Here is a 19716-nt window from a genome sequence, read left to right as displayed (position 1 = left end):
AAATGCGGTCTAATCTGCTGAGTATTTTCAGCATTATAATTAGTAATCTGAATGGCAAAGGATAATTAGATTCATAGAGGACGAGTGAGTTCCTTCAAGTAAAAATTAATGCGGTGACAATTCAGATATATTTCTTCATGTGAATTCCTGCAATTCATATCCTTAGAGGCTGATCCTTCACTCAAAATGTTCCCATTTAACTGAAGTGTCAAATAAATTTAAAAGAAAACCGAAGTAGTCTCCAAAAAAATGTATTTACATCATACACACAAAATCTCAGAGAGGGACTCTTTGTCATCCTACTGTTGTCAGCATCAGCACCTTTTGCAAATACAGCAGATATTCCAACATGATAAATGGGCACAGAAAATTATTTGCTGGAATTATTAAATGCAGCTGCATAAGCATTTTCATTTCTGACTTATGTAAACTGGATACTCTAATAAATCACGTCTGACAAGTAACATACTTTGGGGGGGGAAAAAACATTGCGAATGGCAAAGTGGCTTAGGTTATTCATTGCTCATCGAATGCAAGGGGAAGGTATATAGTTGATAGCAAAGGATATGCAGAGGGAGCTTGCGATCCGGGCTCATAGCTCCTTGGAAGTGGCAACACGAGCAGATAGAGTGGAAAAGAAGCATACCCTCATTGGTCACAGCATTGGGTATAAGAGTGCAGGAAAACATGATGCAGCTCCACAAGACTTTAGTTAGTTTGAATTTGGAATATTGCATGCATTACAGGAAAGGTTAGAAAAAGTTCACCAGAATGTTGTCTGCAAGAAGTTGGACACATTTTGGTTTGTTTTCTCTGAATATTGGAGGTTGAGGTGAGACCTGATAGTATATAAAATGATGAAAGGCATAGATAGGGTAGCCAGTCAGAACCATTTTGTCCCGGATGGAAGTGTCAAAGACCCGAGGCCATAGCTTTAAGGTGAGAGGTGCAAAGTGTAAAGGAGATGTGCGGGGGCCAGAGAGCCTGTTCCTGTGTTGTACTTTTCTGTGTTCTATGTTTGTATTAATGCCACAACTTTGTAGTTACTTAAAACTTGCATTTATTGAATTGGCAAATTACGTCCTTTCTGTCTATTTCAATTCCAATCAAATCCCTTGCACTTAGTCAACCAAAGTACTTAATGCAGTTCCAGTATTTTTTAATGCAGTTCCAAAATCATTTTGTTGCACAAAAATCCAAAAATATGCTTTTTAATAACCTAATCTTTAATCTGGAAGGAGCAATAATAACAATTCTCAATGTCAATTCCCAACCCTTAGCCATTGTTGTAAATGAAAGCATCTGGTAAGTTTGTCTACATCTTACATACCACAACCTAGATTACTAAATAAAGATCTTTGCAAATGCAAGTCGACATGCCACATTAAATTGGTGAAACACATAAACCTAATTGTGAAAAATCTTACCTTCTGAGTGCAGACACATCTCCAGTATAAGCAGCAAAGAGAAGGTTGATTACAGACTTCACCTAAAAGGGAATAGGAAAACAAAAGAGCATTTTGAATTCACTTCCAAACATGCATCTTTAAAAATGTTGGAATTATAGCTGCTTCCACAAATATGAAATAATCAAGGACAATACAAAGTAATTAAAAATCCCAGTTTTTTCCATGCAGTAATCTAGAAACATAAGGAACCGCAACATCATCCGAGTACAATGTCATGTATTGCTCTAAATTCTTCACCCATCCCTTCCAAATGTGCCTTGAAGATTAAAACCTTGGTTTGTAACTCCTTCTTCACCCTCTCAAATCTTGTATTAAACTCACTCATGTTCTGGCTGTTATTGGAAAGCCTCTAACAGGTCAAGTGCCAGATATATAATTAACTTTGGTTTGTTACTTTTCACGAATACCAAGTGACACACTCCTCTACAGACCCCAAGACTTGTCTCTATTAGTTGAGATGTTATGCTTTTGGCTGCAACAATTTAAATTTTGCAGAAACCCCCACCCCCCACTCCCTGTATTTTCCATCTTTCCCCGATATTGATATTTAGGCATCCCCTAGCTCTCTCCACAATTATATCACCTCTATTGCACAAAGTGTAGACAACTATTCTGAATGCATTAACAATTGTTCCTGACTATTTCTATGGTCATTTATTCTTATTGAAGTCCCTTATTTTCGGTATTGCAACTCTGCTTTTCCAGTTCCCAAGCTGTAGCAGTATTTCCGCGATGTCAGCGATATCAAACTTGAATGCATGCTTGTAATTTGTTTTTCTTATGCTTCGTGGCTTCACGTACCAAAGCTCCCATATATCCCAGCTTGCCCTTTTGTTATACTAGTTTGTTATTCACCAGTATGTTTTGGACTTATTGGTCATATTGGGTACAAGATGTTTAACAAAATAAAACAAATCCACATGAAGCAGAAATAGACAGGTTTGACACAACAGAAATCAGAGTTCAGCCAATCCAGATGCCCTTGAGAATGCCAGGATTACACTTTGAAGCTCGATTTGCTATGGACGCAAAAGTAAATTAACACAAAAAATCTAAAAGCCTGCACATTAGTGCTAGTTGCAGATATTCTGAATGCAACAGCTACAACTTTGAGGCATAACCCCAACTAACGCTGGAAATCAGTTTGTGATCTATACATCTGTGGTGACATGAGGCACTTATGAAACAAATTCATATGGAGGTGAACTCTACTTTACAGCCATTCGGGTTATGACAATTCATCCATAGAGACATTAAAGATTTGAGCAAAATTCACTCTTATGGAATTTCTGTGGAAAAAGTAATTTTTAAAAAAAAATCAACTGATTTCTTGAAAATCGCAACAGACCAGTTTTGAGTTTTAGAAGCATACACCAGGGCAATAGGCCTTTTGGTCCAGTTACCATAGCGACCAAGGTGCCTATTGGAACCCGACCCAGTTCCATTTACCTGCATTTGTCCATATGCCTCTAAATGTTCCTAAGCCATGTGTACAAATGTCTTTTCCATAGTGCAATTGCCTCTACCACGACCTCTGGCAACCTGTTCCATATATCCAGCACCCTCTTGTCTCTCCCTTCTAGGAAGGAAACCCCCTCCCTCTCCAGCCCACCCCTATCGTGCAGGGGTCACTTGTAGTTGCAACAATCCAATCTGTGAACTATTCCAAATAAACTCCTCAGTAGCAGTTTATCTGATCTGTTCGGTCAGTTTTAAAAACAGTAGAATAAAAAGGATCAATAAATGAAATGATAGAAATAACACATTTCCTCCTCTTATTTGCAGGATTAATTTTATGAATCAATGTACAGGGTAATAAATTGAAGGGTAATAAACATGTTAGCTTTCAAAGAAATGATAGGAAAGATTTTTTTGTAAAGCAAAAAAACAAAATACATTACTTTCTGGATGATCTTCATTGGTGCAAACTTTCCTTTAGCTCACTCCTGTGATCTCAATTGTTGCAGAAGATGGACACAAAAAGCTGGAGTAACTCAGCTGGACAGGCAGCATCTCTGGAGAGAAGAAACAGGTGACATTTTGGGTCGAGACCCTACATCTCGACCCAAAATGTCACCCGTTCCTTCTCCCCAGAGATGCTGCCTGACCTGTTGAGTTACTTCAGCTTTTTGTGTCTATCTTCGGTTTAAACCAGCATCTGCAGTTCCTTCCTACACATCTCAATTGTCGCCTCAGGTTTGAGGTGGTGCACCTAGCACAACTGATGTTACCAGAACATGGTTGAGGAAGATATGCCATGCTCAAGAGTATTAAATGGTGCAAGAAGATCAACATGTATTGTCATTGAGCTTAACAGGGTGAACTGCCATGAGGGGATCAAAGTCCTTTATGTCTGAGAGTGATCAGAGCACAAACTTTCCACGGATTACAAAGGAAACGCTAAATTCCTTTGCTCTGTACTCTGGCACCGCCGAATAAATATAAATATGTTCCATCATTTTTTTTAGAAGTATTAACATGGATTAATGCACATTCATGCACGTTAACCACAAAAAATATCAGTTACCATTTTATCCCTACAAACGCTGATCAGGAGTTTTAAATTCAGATTCAGTTTCCTCCCCAGTATTATCAGGCAACTGAACCATCCTATTAACAGCTAGAGAGTGGTTTTGAGCTACTATCTACCTCCTTGGAGCACTTTTGGGTTATCTTTAATCAAATTCTACCTTGCACTAAACGTTATTCCCTTTACCATGTATCTATGTCTGTACACTGTGGACGGCTCGATTATAATCGTCTATTATCTTTCTGGGCACCATAATGGTGCTATGGACAACACTTCCACCTTAACTAGATGTCTTTCACTGGCCCTACTGTTGATTACTCTGGTTCTTTAGCTTTCTGCCCTTGTTCGTCCTTTGAGTTAAACAGAGAATGGATCTGGAGGTAGACACAACATGCTGCAGTACTTTGTGTCCACCTCCAGCTAACAGCGGGACAGGCAGCATTTCTGGAGAGAAGGAATGGGTGACGTTTCGGGTCAAGACCCCTCTTCAGACGCAAAACATCACCCATTCTTTCCCTCCAGAGATGCTGCCTGTCCCACTGAGTTAATCCAGCATTTTGTGTCTATCTTTGGTTTCAGCCAGCATCTGCAGTTCCTTCCTACACATGGATCTGGAGGAATGAGTGATGGAGACGCCTATCAAACAAGAGATGGTCATTTTAGCTGATTTCTAAAAGCACCACTTGCAGCAGTACAGAAAGCCACATAACACACATGCTGCAGGAGTACTGGTTTAAAATCAGTTGTTTTTAATATGGTCAGTTTTGTGGACCCATTGGTATTACATTTTACCCAGTGGATTTGCTATGGGTTAAGATTTAAGCACAATAAACTAGAGATTTTATACCGCATTAAAAAATCTTAATCAAATCATTTTTATCAATGATTAAAATAATCAGTGCTCAAGCACAGTTTTGTCTAAATCTCATTATTTACAATAATACATCCAAACTTCTCAGAGATGATATTCTAGGAGACTGTGAATGTACTTCCTTGTGATATCTTGGATAAAATTAGTACTTTAAAACTAAATTTGTGTGGAAAGTAGTCTCAGATTTTGTCTCAGATTTGGCAATCACTGGCATATCTTTTTATAATTTCTAAAAAGTCTAAAATTAATTTCCAAGACCTGCAAAACAGATGGATTTTAAAAAGAAAGATGTCTGCATTTGGTTAAATATCTATTAATTACAAATTCCATGCAGAAAAGTGTTAAAGCTCCATTTTACCAATAACAATTCAAATTCATCACTCATGAATGTTTAGAAGTGATAAACTTTCAGTGTTTTTACCGCTTAAGTGCTACAAATGTTCTTCAGCCATCTGTTTCACCAGCACATTATGTCAAGTGTGATAAACCAGGGGTGAAAACAAGCCATTCAATAAGTATCAGTTTGACTGTCGCATCATTCAGCAGATAAAAAAAGGTTTTGTTTTCCTTTACTAAGCATTTTCACTGATGCATCAGCCCATCAAACCAGGAATGTCAAAGGAAGCTGACAAGGTCATTTATGTAAAGTGTAAATGTATACGATCAATGTCCATGAAATGATTTGCTATAAGCAGTCGCGAGACAAAATTAAATCCAATTTAATTATAGACATATTTAATAAGCACAATAAAAATTGTGTGGCCTATTTGTGCAAAATTGCAAAGTAATACATTCAAATTTGTTTAGTGTTGTTACGTGTACTGGGGTACAGTTAAAAGCTTTTGTTTCTGTGCTATTTAGTTCAAGACTATACATGTTTACAATTAAGCTGTCCACAAATAAAGTATACAACATTTAGTGCAAGATAAAGTCTGTTTAAAGAAAGTTCAAAGATCTCCACTGAGGTAGATGGAAGGTCAGACCAACCACTCTAACTGATGAGAGGACCGGGTCAGTTGCCTGGGAAGAAATTGTCTCTGAATTTGGAGGTATAAGTTTTCATACTTCTGTCCCTCTTTCTTGATGGGAAAGGGAAGAAGATGTGATTGGGGTGAGTCGCTGTCCTTAATTATGTTGGTTGCCTTGCCAAGGCAGCATGGTGTGGATGGAGCCAATGGAAGGTAAATTCAGTGAATCCATGAAAGTAAATATCATAGTGTGGCGGTTCCTGGGGAGTAGGCCACCCTCTCAGCACTTGATGGACAGGTCCGGGGGCGGCTTCCAGCTACGAAGATAAGAGCAGGGATTTATGGTGCGAGACCCGTCTTCAGTCTCTCACTGAAGCGGAGAGTAGCGTGCTGTGATTAAAGCCTCAACAGAATTTGCCTGGCTTCTCGCCTTCATTCCGGGCTCTCTCATGCACCCGCTACAAGAGCAGAGTTCTGGCCACAATTTGTTTTCTCTCTCCTTCCTTACAAACTGCTCACCTTCTGCACCTTGAGACAAAATTGCCATCCTTCATTCGTGCCTGGAAACTCAGTCCTATTTCCCTCATTCTAATGTCTAACCATGCAGTTCTGAATGGTTCTTGGCATCATTCAAACTTTTGTTGCATTGTATCAAAAAAACAAACCCTGGCATTAAGCAAATGTACTGTTGATAACTAAAGTTTATAGCATTTAGGCTATTCACTTCTCCCAATTCCCTTTTCAGATATTTTAGTTTGACGTTTCTTTTTGAATATATTCCAATCTCATTTTCTATATTTTAACATTGCAAATCCTTATGTTTTCCGGAGCTTCTGGAAAGATGCAAGAATCATACAGCACAGAAATGGTCCCTCACTCATCAGTTTTTGAAAACTATGGCATATCCATGGGAAAGTCCAGAGAAATCCAAATTTGTGCAAACACTAAATTGACAGGTATCATTGTACTAAATCTGTAGCAGAGTTTAGTATGACCTTTTGTTGCAATTATAGCACAAAATTGATGCATATCTATAGGTTTCATTCGATTAATATTGTGGGACTTAGAATATTTTATGATTTTTAAAAGATCTTTTATTGTTTAAATAACATTTGCAAGTTTGTCTCTAAATATTTTTCATAACTGTGGTTCTATAGATTCTGCTTCATCCTTATCTCCACAAAATTCAGTACAATCTTGCTTACAGGGAAGAAATTTTGCTCAACTTTCATTTTAAACTCTAAAATATCTTCTAAGCCGTCTGCCTTAGAGATTGTAAATAACTGAATGTTTGTTCTTGTTTACTTTCCACAGCTCAATTTCTTACCACCTAACCACCCCAACAAAGTCTATTACTTTGAATATTTTGTAGTATTAATCTCAATCACTACCCTCAGATAATGGTAGGTAATCCCTCAGTGTGAATTCTTGCATATTGGGCCATCACATAAAAAGGCATCTCCACACAAAACTCCAATTCTTTTGTTTTCCCTTACTAATTTGAAATTATTGATGTTTTTTTCCTGGATTATAATGGTATTCATTTCCTCCGTCACTGTACATATTTCCCCATTTCCTATACAACTTAAGGTAAAGGAACTCCAACCTATCAAATAGCTGAATTCTTCATGTCCTTTACCTCAATACATACTCTATTTTTTTTAATCGCTAATTTAAGAAAATATCAATTAAATATCAACTGCAATGCCATTATAATTTTATTCTCCAATATAATGTGTTCTTTGCAGGGAATATTTATTGGCCAGCTTCAACTGTTGTTTGTGAAGGCAGTACTAACCCCAACATAAGAGATTGAAATGCTATTGATTTTGGTATATTATTGTCACGCGAGTTGAGATAGCAAAAACTTTGCATGCTAGCCAGTCAAATCCTGCCGTACACTTGCATAATCAAGCCATACACAGCAGAACTGGTGGCAAGTACAAAGAGAGAGAGTTCAGAATATAGTACTACATACAGCATTATAGCTGCAGTGAAAGTGCCAATAAAAAAAAGTGCAAAGGCCACAATGAGGTAGGTTGGGAGATTGGGACCACACCCATAGTTTGCAAGAGGTCCATTCAGTAGCTTCATAACAGGAGGGAAAACGCTGTTTCGGAATCTGGTGTTAAGGTTGAACTATAGTCAATAACTAGGAGTGTGACGTGGGTGTCCTTAATATTCAGATGGTCCTGAAACTTTAACTTGTCAGTGATGAGTGTAGCGTCTTCCATCTCCCAGGTCCTACACTCGACCAGTAATCTAAAAACCTAGAATAAAGACTTGAACATGTCATCAAATCCCACATTGCAATATTGACCATGAAATTAGGAGATAGCTTTTTGAAACAATCTGGTTTCCTAGTGTCTATTTATTGGAGGACTTACTTGGTTTGCGCTCCATGCATTTCTGGACCAACTAATGCTCAACTGCCCTCTGAAATGGGCCTAGGAAGTTAGATTTACTAAACTGCTCTAATGCAATACATGTTACACCATTAGTCTTTAAACACTAATGAGATAAAGCAGCAGCTGAAATATTCCCATTCTTTACCAATATACATACTCACCAATAAATACAACACATTTTTAGAAGTTATTATCTGCAAGTTATTTTTCAAAAAACAATGCCTTATTTCTAAAGATAAAGATTCATTCAACATATTGGCTGCGAAAATGTTACAAAATAGTTTGTGTCATTTTGCAGGATAATAGAATCGTTAATAAGGCTTGTTTTTAATTGCCCATCCTTCAATGTCCTTGAGAATGCAAAGCCATCTTGAATTGCTGCAATCTTCTAACGGAAGTATTCATGTGGAGCTGGAGGATAAATTCCAGGATTTAAACCCCAGCGACCATGAAGTTGCAGCAATATCAACCCCAGCCCAAGTGAGAATGTCCTTAACTGAGGAAATTCAATAGGTGATGATCCTTGAACCACTGCCCTCACATGTTTGAGGTGCTGTTGTCCAAGTAGTACTTTGTAGAGGTTACACATTACTATCATATTTCATCACACTCTTGATGTTAAATGGATTGAGTTTTAATTATGTCATTTATTTTTTCCTTTTGTATATGCAGCCAAATTAATAAAAAGTTTCAAGTGAACCAAATACGATTCACTTGCTTACATTTATATAAACCTCACTGTACATCTGAAATTGGGCAAAGACTTTCCCCTAAGCTTCTGTCAAAACTATTCATGAGATACCCATTAAATGTCAAGCGGAGCATGACAATTCACTCCAGTCTTCCTGGACTGTGTTATCCCTTCCTTAATCTCCTGCATAGAGAGAATCAAGGTCACAAGTCCACATCTGAATTGTACTACATCAATACACTGCAATCGCTGAGGTAGCTATTTTTAAGCTTGGACAGTCTCATTTGATGTAGCAGTCATAATTATCCAAGAGTCTCGACTAACATTTTGCACTTTGATTTATTTGGCTGTTTTGGGTGTAAAGATCAACACCAGCCACAGTGCAAAATTGGCTAATGAATATTTAGATGATGAGAACCCACAAGAAAAAAGCAGACTATGTACTTGCAATCAATTGGAAAAAATAACAATTAAAACTTTGGTTGCTGCTTTACAAGCAAAATACTGAAAAAAATTAAAACCAATAAGGAATCAAGTATAGACACAGAATGCTGGAGTAACTTTGAGAATAGGGAAGATTCCCTTTGAGAATAGGGAAGATTCAAACAAGAGGACACGACTTCAGAATTAAGGGACAGAAGTTTAGGGGTAATATGAGGGGGAACTTCTTTACGCAGAGAGTGGTGGCGGTGTGGAATGAGCTCCCAGTGGAAGTGGTGGAGGCAGGTTCATTGGTATCATTTAAAAATAAATTGGATAGGCATATGGATGAGAAGGGAATGGAGGGTTATGGTACGAGTGCAGGCAGGTGGGACTAAGGGGAAAAAAATTTGTTCGGCATGGACTTGTAGGGCCGAGATGGCCTGTTTCCGTGCTGTAATTGTTATATGGTTATAACTCAGCAGGTCAGACAACATCACTGGAATAAATAGATGGATCGTTGATGTTTCAGGTCCGGACGCTTTTTCAGACCATCTGAAGAAGGGTCCCAACCTGAAACTTCACCTCATGTGGTTCTATAAAACTTCGGACATTGCAAAGTGCAGTTTTAAAACGAGCAATTGTTGGGCTCTCATGCTGCTTACATGTAATGGCAGAACCCTAGATCAATTTCTCACATCTACCCTACTTAGCCATGTTGTTGAAACTTTCCCCTAAGCTCCCTCTCCTTAACTTACCAGTAACAGCTAACGACCAAGTTATGCATTGCACAGCAGATCAGAATAAGGCACAGAGCCACCTGGCTGCTTAGAAATCTAGAGCACCCTAGAATCTAGAGTTGCAGACAAAAATCATGTTGAGTACTCTTACCATGGTTCCATCAAGCTCCTGGTAAACTCCTGCCCATTTCCTTTCACAAATGTCACCTGACCTATCAAGATTCTCCAGCAGTTTTTTTTTTAAATTCTGGAAGTAGGCATTACCCATCTGCTGGGTTTACAGCTGTGAATGATTAGTCCGAGCAGCATATCTTGGGTATCCACCAAAAAACCATCCCAGCCAGTGTGACTTCCAGGTGTTCAGTTTAGACTGGCTAAGAAATAAAGCAAGCCACTGGTATACCTAGAATTGGTTAGTCAGGTCCTAAGTTAGTCAACCATTAGATAAGCGCACTTTGAGAGAATGCTCTCCCTTGCTATTAAGGAACATCCTTATTGAGAATTGGAGACACAGATGCAGGATCTAAGCTTTGCATTTAGAAAAAAACAATGACAGCAAATCCATTTTATTAGCCCTCTTGCTCTTGCACACTGATAAAGTTGGGGAAGTCTGGATTTGTGGAGGAGAGCATTCAATTACTTCCTTAACACATTGAGCAGCAAACAGTGCTATGTGGAATTTAACAGCAGCCATGTGTTGCAATGATCCAGAGGTTAAGTGTAATTATGGCCAAGAGCAGTGCATACATGCAAGGATTGAAGCTTGGGATGTCTCACATTTGTAGAAATAATAGCTATGAAGGCACTGCTCCTCAAAGTATAGCAAAATAGCATGGCTCCTTATGAAGCTGGGATGGCAAGATATTGGATGATGAGACCTTGTATGATCCCCGTCAGAGACCGAGGAAACATCCATGCCACTTATGAAAATAAGTATCAGGTCTACACAATAGGCAATGTAAATCGGTTTTGGGTGCAGTTTGAAAATGCAAAGAACGGTCAAGTCTTTATTCACTGTACACTGTGTTGCACGCAAGAGAAGTGGAATGCAGCTATTCGACTTTGAATGCGGGTTTAGTGTAAATTGGCCTTTCAGATATTTTATCTGATAAACATTAGTCAAACTTGTTTTTTTTGGAATGTACTGTGACTATGGTTTCTTGGACAATTAGAAAACATTAATGGATTTGTGTTGTGCTCAAACTTACTCATTAGGCGAGTTAGACCTAAGAAAAGTAGTAATGGCAATGAAAATCTCAAAAATGAGGACAGCATTAGAAATGAAATTTTAAACACAGGGAAACATGCAATTCTTTTTGAAAATTAGATTTTTCTTTGTGGAGTTTAACCCTCTGTCTTTCCCATCAGTTTTAATATCACAAGCAGTTGCAGTATGTATTTTGAAACCCTGTTAGTGGCAGTTCTACATTGAACTAGTTAGCATGATTGCATTAATTCTATTTAAAATAAAATGCTTAGTGGGAGAGTCTTGTTTCATCGCAATGTCGCCTTCACGGAATTTAATCTTTATGGCAAAGCCTTTAACAAACAGAGCAGCATAGAATTTCACTCAGAAACCCTGACTTCCAATCTTTCCCCCCCCCCAAAGTCTCCAAAACAATTTCATTTACTACAATGATAATCATTCTTGTGACTCTACGAATGCACAATGGGAATTTTCATCTCTGATTGAAGTGACCAAATGTTTAGCCATATTAAAAAAATAAATGCAAACTGCTTAAATTCAGCCTACAATTTCAATCATATTGTTAGCAAATATATACACAGCAACAAATGTGTGATAAAGCTGTTTTATTAAATACAAAATAAGTACAAAGTATACTACGCAAACTTAAAATAAATGTTGGTTACTGTTGCAAAGTAAATTACAAAACAAACAAAATGCACTAGAAATGCAACAAGTATAAAACATTGAAAGCCCAGTGATACAAAATTAATACCATTTTAAAATTGTACATCTTATTTAACACTTAACACCAAAGGCTCTATGATCTTTGCTTAACACTTTCTGTAATAGAATACTTCTTTACCTGCATCTTACAGAATACTCTCAGGACATCCAAGTCTTTAAGCTACCATTTCAATTGACTATCAAGATGTTAGCAACTGCCACACAACCACCCGTTTTGCAGCATAATAGTTACAAATATATGAATATTAGAATGTACTTTGCTGGAATTTCAAATATACAGATAACATGAAAAACTGAAGGATCAATATACAGTTTCCACATTCACAATGTGGATAGAAAAAGATGACAAAATCAATGTTAAAAGCAACATGGTTTAAATTGGGACAAAAATAAGTGCAATCAATGACATTGCAGTCGTAGCTTTAGCTGCATACAGTTTCTGGAATATATGCATGGAATTAAATCAATTACAAACATTTATTTTTGGGGGGAAAAAAAAGGATTGCCTACTTAAGTCAAGCAAGCTTCAATTCTACACCGCAAAACACAAAGTCTTTCAGTGCAATAAGAAATGGCAAGCAATTTATGTGCTATTAGTATTCCAATTTCTTGCTTTAAATGAATTGATCTACATGCTAATTTCCTAGACCAGGAGCCCAAAAGCCAGAATGTTTGCAGAGATACCCATGTGTGGTGATCTTAATTTTTAATTATCTATGTTCAAAATCTATGTGGAAGTCAGTCTTTGGTAAATAGGTTACATTGCAAATAAAAGTGTTGCTTTATACATATATATTTTTTCAACTTCAACTATAGAAATACTAATGTTTGGAGTACTTTGTAAAGAAACATAGCAAATCAGCAAGCAAATTTATGAGCATTAATATTGATTTTATATCCTAACCGTAGAGTAATCCTTTGATAACACTCATTTATATCATGCTCTTAATAATAAAAACTTGGAAATGTAAACATCTTTCAATTTGAAAGATCAAAAGGAAACTGTGTGGTATACTGTAAAGTGTCAAAATTGCAAACGGCACTATTTGATGAAACTACAAATTAATCTTTCAGTACCAACAGCTAACAGAATCTACAGATCAGGATTGTGCTATCCAGTCTCATAAACCTACCCCACAATTTATTACATCATGGCTGCTCTGAAATACAAATGCATTTAATTCAATCCCAAATCTCCAAAGGCAAATAATCTACGTTAACTGCCAACACACGTCCTCCATACAAATATTCCTATTAAAGTGCCGATCTAACAATTCTACGATCTGTCAGTTCTAAAATCCAGATTATTTTACCTGTCTGGACTAATCAGATATTTAATTCTGATTTGCAAATACTTCACTATAATGTTTCGGTCCTGAGAAATTCTGGTTATGAACAGTTCTTTGCCGATGTCCTTATTTTTTGTTCATGCACCGCCACACACACCTTATAATATGACAAGTATAGACGATATTCATAGCATAATACATTTATAGTATCTGCCAGCCAGAAATAAAAATCCAGAAGATGCAATGATGACAGCCTCACTTGGATTAAAATCAAATATTTTTGTAATAAATATTTCCTGGCAGTTTCAATATTACAGCTTGACTACATGTAATACTATTCACTGTACAGATTAATCTTAATTTTAGTCAGCAATGTGCCATTTGTTGATTAAACTGTATATAAAACTCTAGCATTAAATATGCAGCTAAGCCCATTTCCAATATTATGTCCATAGCCTCCTGCCAAACACGTCTCCAAAAGAAATATCCAGCCTGCAAAGACTAGATAGAACAATATGCTCTTTCTCTGTAACCTACTCCAATCCAGTCATTCATACATACAAGTGTGTGCGCCAAATGCAAACGCAACAATGCCAACCACCACCACTGCCGAAAGCCTTATTTTCTCAATCATGAAATGTTCTTTGCAGAAACCAGTCTCATTCAGTTTTGCCCTAACACTACTGAGAAAGGCAGACTCAACTCTTCAATTGGCCATTTTTCCAGTTATCAGAGAAAAGGAAGGTTAATTAGAGAGAGAAAACGCCCACCAAAAAAACTCCTAAAATAGGAACTTTTCAACAAGCAAAGATAAATTGTCAATGCACCCTTTATATTTTTGCATTTCCCCATACCTAATACACCTTTGTAGGTATGTTTCAATAGTCTAAAGAGACATGCTTCATGTATGTATTAATACTTAACATGGGGCAGAACCAGACAAGAACAAAGCATAGGAATGAAATTTGGGTGGATGACCAGAGCAGTTAGTTCAGGAACAGAAATTGAGGATCTGAAAAGTTAGGAATGGAAAGGCAGAAGGTTAGAGGAAAGAATGTGACCTCAAGACCCCAAAAAATTGCAAATAATGTATCACAGGGAGTGGGAAATATTTTAAGTTTTGGTTCAACAAATTCTGGATTGGGAGTAGTAGTTAGAGATAACAGAGGCAAGGGCATGATTGCATAATGATGAACTCAGAACCAACATAGTTACAGAGAATGGGCTGATGGGCAAGCAACCTTTAGTACTACTACGATTTAGCAGTAAAATACTAATGAGGTCACGTATAGTGGATTGGAGTTGGGATACCAGCTCAGAACTCATTGAATGGCCGAGCCTAAAATTGAAGATAAAAGTTATCAACAGCAAAGCCAAGGGTGAGGCAGCAAAGGCTCATAAACAAGCATGACGTTGTGAAAGTGGGGGATATCAATTGTAAGATTGCAGAGACAAAATTATGCAGCAAAATCTGGGTCATCTGTTTCAGCTCAACATAACCAGTGGGGAGGATGGAATTTATGGTCAAGAACAAATTTTATAGGTGGACAGTAATAACTGTGCCCTTTAAAATCTGGCAAAGAAATTAAACACAGTGGTGATGTGATAGAACATGGTTTCAAAAACCTTTGCAAGCCAACATTATATATTTGGATGATTTGGCTACAGGATAGTAAAGGAGAAATCAAAAATGAACCATACCAAATACTAAGAGAAATTTAGGGCAACTATATTGGGATGTAAAGGACACCATAAAGGGATGATCGAGAAAGATACTCTCACATTTAAATATTAGATAACTACTTGAGAGCATACCACTGAAGAATGTGGGCAAGTGCCAGAAGAGGATTAGAATAGACAGGCACTTGATGACCAGCACAAACACAAATCAGCTGAAGGGACCAACTCTGAGCTTCTGATCGTAGCTAATTATCAAGGCTTAAATATTTCCCAGGGCAGTCCCAAGCTGGACATTGAGCAGGAGCAGAGAGATAGTCGCATTTGTAGCATTGGCTAACAGACCTACATGCAAAAAAAAATTTGGGAGTGATGCTTTCAAAGCTCACAGCACAAGAGCAAACTGCATTATTTACTGTGTGCAAGAAACAATAGAATAGAAGCAAAATATAAATGAGCTTACTCAAAGTTATTATATGATACTTTTGTGCATACAAATAATTGCATCAGAATCAATCAAAAGTTTTCAAGAGCAGCAAAAACATGAATCAAATCCAACTGTTTTAGTTTCTTACAGCAGGACCTTGCATTCTATATACAACGGTAGTGGAAGAGTCTTCCTCATTTGGTTCAGTTGATACTTTTCTCCATAGAATCCCATTAAGTGCAAGCTCTTTCTGGAGACTTTCATAATCCATTGATCCGAAGGAATGCTGGTATTTTAAGCAACATGAATTAAATATTTATATATTTTATATCCTGTATGACTGTCAAACAATTACCCACTAAAGTTTGATGAATCTCCTCAACCATGTTAACTACCAACAGTGTTAAAATCCAAATAAAATGAAAATTATATAGCGTTCCTTAAAATTAAAATTTTAATTAAATAATCTAATAAACTGCCAGAGTATGCATCCATATAGTAACTCGCTCAGTGTCAAAGATTGTTCCCATAATTGTTCCGATATGCTCAAATCACAAAGTAAGTTTATATTTGTAGAAATGCTCAACTAGAGTCAAGAGTATATAGAGATTGGTGGAATAATTTCCAATCAATTTTGTTCACTTCTTACAAAATGATCTATTTTAAAGGGTAATTTGGGTACTAGTTTATTTGATGCAAGCAACATTACTATGGAAAAGCAAATATGAATGGCAGTCTACACAACATACAAGAAAATAAAAATGTTCTTTGAAAAATAATTTTATGCCAATACCTTATGCTTTTAAAAGTACTGAAATATATATCAACAGAACAAGCTGCATCATAGTTAAAATGTATTACTAAATTTCAACTTTAAATTGCTATTGGCTTTGCTTTGCTAAATCATAATGCCCCCCATAATGTCTATATCCCACCCATCAGCTGCACAGTTCCCCGGCTGCTGCCCTGCAAGTTCACTCAAGCTCCTGACTTCACTGCTGTGGTGATCATGCATAATGTAACTGCCTCAGACAAATCTTCACGTAACTGCCCTTTATGAGTTTAACGCTCATCGGTCTTAAAGTTCTGATTAGTGTAATTTAAAAATAGTTTGAAAGGATTTACACAATTTAAATATTAATTGATTTGCATACTAACAACTTTAAACAGGAATTAAAGTCACAAGTTTTAAGGAAAATAAATAACATACCTCTACTTACCGTTTCAAACAAATGGTGTTATGCTACATAAAGCAGGTGTAAAGCCAAAGGGTTGGATGCAAAGTCTACCTCGCAACTTGACACAGGACATGCATGCGCTGAACTTGGTGCCAAGTCCACTGGCAGCAATGGAAGTTAGGAGTGTTAGCATCCAACCATTGCAATGTGTAATCAATGAAATGATCGCGCTGACCAACTTTACAACGGCATAAGAATGAAGACGAGGCGTTGCTGTGCACTGAGCAACCTGGTCGAGGGTGTTGGAGAACCGGGATGGAGGGAGGGATGGAAGCAGAAGCAGCGGCAGGGGCAGATGCGGACGGGGAGCAGGGGCTGGCGAGTCACTCGCTGCAGCTCCAGCCATGGAGCAGCCTCAGTGCAACAGTCCTGGGTCATCGGAAGCGCTGCGCTGCTGCCGCGATTCGCCCTAGTGACCAGCATGGACCAGGCTGCGGCTCGGAGCATCCTGGAGGACAACAAGTGGCTGCTGGAAGTAGGTACCAAGCACTGCTTAGAAGCAGTGGAAGATAGTGGCCTTCAAATGGGAGTGGTTGGAGAAAGCATCCTGCTTGCCTGCTAGATTTTCACTTAATGTAACTGCAGGAAAATTGTTCCCGATGTTAGGGGAGTCCAGAACCAGGGGCCACAGTTTAAGAATAAGGGGTAAGCAATTTAGGACTGAGATGAGGACAAACTTTCTTACCCAGAGAATCTAGGAATTCTGTGGAGTTCTCTGCCACAGAAAGCAGTGGAGGCCAATTCACTGGATATTTTCAAGAGGGAGTTACATTTAGTCTTGGGGCTAGCGAAATCAAGGGATATGGGGAAAAAACAGGAAGGGGGTACTGAATGGGAAAGGGGTATGATGACCAACCATTATCATATTGCATGGCAGTGCAAGCTCGAAGGGCCAAATGGCCTATTCCTGCACCTATTTTCTATGTTTCTATGCTTGAGTATATGGCAATAAAACTCGACCACTTGATTTTGAAGCATTCATGCATGGTGGAGGTATAATGTAGTCATAGGGTGATACAGTGTGAAAACAGGACCTTCGTCCCAACTTGCCCACACCCGCCAACATGTCCCAGCTGCACGACCTGCTTTTGGTCCATCTCTCCTAACCCGTCCTATCCACGTATCAGTCTTTTTCTTAAATGTTGGGATAGTCCCTGCCTCAACTACCTTTCTCTGGCAACTTGTTCCATACACCACCACTTGTTCCATATACCCACCATAACCTGGAAAAAGTTACCCCTCAGATTCCTATAAAATCTTTTCCCCTTCACCTTAAATCTGTCCTCTGGTCCTCGATTCACCTACTCTGGGCAAGAGGCTCAGTGCATTGAAATGTACATTTCTAATGCATTTTAGATTTCTCGGAAGTCTTACTTTAAAAAAAAAGTAAAATTTCCACAAATATATACCCCCTTCATTAATGTTATTGATGATTATTCTAAATTCAAATCAAAATGAAATATACGAGAAAAAGGAGAATGTATACTTTCAAAATACTCTGATTTCCCCCCCCCCCTCCCGAGCAAAACATAATCTGTATGACTTTGCAAAATCAGGAATTAAGTGATTATTTCTTGTCCCTTTTTCCAACTACAAAAAAAAAAAAAAAGCACTTGAAATAACAAAAGTTTTTTTTGTCAAATTTTCTGTACCGTGGAAAGCACTGCCGGTGATTCTGGGTGGGGGGGGATGGGGGATATATCCCCCCACTTTGTGAGGTGGGGGATGGCCTGTATTACCATGGTTTCACCGTGTAGAAATTACAGCTGTGTTTATACATAGAAAATAGGTGCAGTTTATAAATAGAATGAAAATTATAAGAAAAGCAAGTTAGGTACTCCTAGAAACATAGAAATTAGGTGCAGGAGTAGGCCATTCAGCCATTCGAGCCTGCACCGCCATTCAATATGATCATGGCTGATCATCCAACTCAGGATCCTGTACCTGCCTTCTCTCCATACCCCCTGATCCCTTTAGCCACAAGGGCCACATCTAACTCCCTTTTAAACATAGCCAATGAACTGGTCTCAACTACAGTTTAGAAACATAGAAACATAGAAATTAGGTGCAGGAGTAGGCCATTCGGCCCTTCGAGCCTGCACCGCCATTCAATATGATCATGGCTGATCATCCAACTCAGTATCCCGTACCTGCCTTCTTTCCATACCCTCTGATCCCCTTGGCCACAAGGGCCACATCTAACTCCCTCTTAAATATAGCCAATGAACTGGCCTCAACTACCCTCTGTGGCAGAGAGTTCCAGAGATTCATCACTGTGTTAAAAATGTTTTTCTCATCCCAGTCCTAAAAGATTTCCCCTTTATCCTTAAACTGTAACCCCTTGTTCTGGACTTCCCCAACATCGGGAACAATCTTCCTTCATCTAGCCTGTCCAGCCTCTTAAGAATTTTGTAAGTTTCCATAAGATCCCCCCTCAATCTTCCAAATTCTATCGAGTCTATCCAGTCTTTCTTCATATGACAGTCCTGACATCCCAGGAATCAGTCTGGTAAACCTTCTCTGTACTCCCTCTATGGCAAGAATGTCCTTCCTCAGATTAGGAGACCAAAACTGTACGCAATACTGCAGGTGTGGTCTCACCAAGGCCCTGTACAACTGCAGTAGAACCTCCCTGCTCCTATACTCAAATCCTTTTGCAATGAAAGCTAACATACCATTCGCTTTCTTTACTGCCTGCTGCACCTGCATGCCTACCTTCAATGACTGGTGTACCATGACACCCAGGTCTTGCTGCATCTCCCCCTTTCCCAATCAGCCACCATTCAGATAATAGTCTACTTTCCTGTTTTTGCCACCAAAGTGGATAACCTCACATTTATCCACATTATACTGCATCTGCCATGCATTTGCCCACTCACCCAGCCTATCCAAGTCAACTTGCAGCCTCCTAGCATCCTCCTCACAGCTAACATTGCTCCCCAGCTTCGTGTCATCCGCAAACTTGGAGATGTTGCATTCAATTCCCTCGTCCAAATCATTAATATATTGTAAATAGCTGGGGTCTCAGTACTGAGCCTTGCGGTACCCTACTAGT

The 19716-nt window shown here is 38.3% G+C and overlaps 1 protein-coding gene across 3 annotated transcripts in view; it reads right to left on the bottom strand.

Moving 5' to 3' along the window:
- Positions 1 to 19716, bottom strand: part of LOC129698643 (glutaminase kidney isoform, mitochondrial-like) — a 77500-nt gene that overhangs the window by 7942 nt on the left and 49842 nt on the right. For 2 of the 3 annotated variants that reach the window (XM_055637775.1, XM_055637774.1), the window contains exon 15: positions 1428 to 1489. In XM_055637775.1, coding sequence (XP_055493750.1) covers positions 1428 to 1489 — 62 coding nt within the window. Of the gene's footprint in view, positions 1 to 1427; positions 1490 to 11897; positions 15710 to 19716 lie in introns of those variants that run through there. The other variant, XM_055637776.1, reaches the window with a different exon arrangement.

This window comes from Leucoraja erinacea, chromosome 7, assembly GCF_028641065.1.
Source record: "Leucoraja erinacea ecotype New England chromosome 7, Leri_hhj_1, whole genome shotgun sequence".
Classification (NCBI taxonomy): domain Eukaryota; kingdom Metazoa; phylum Chordata; class Chondrichthyes; order Rajiformes; family Rajidae; genus Leucoraja; species Leucoraja erinaceus.
Note: the sequence above shows the minus strand (reverse complement) of the source record. Positions and strands in the feature narration are given on the sequence as shown.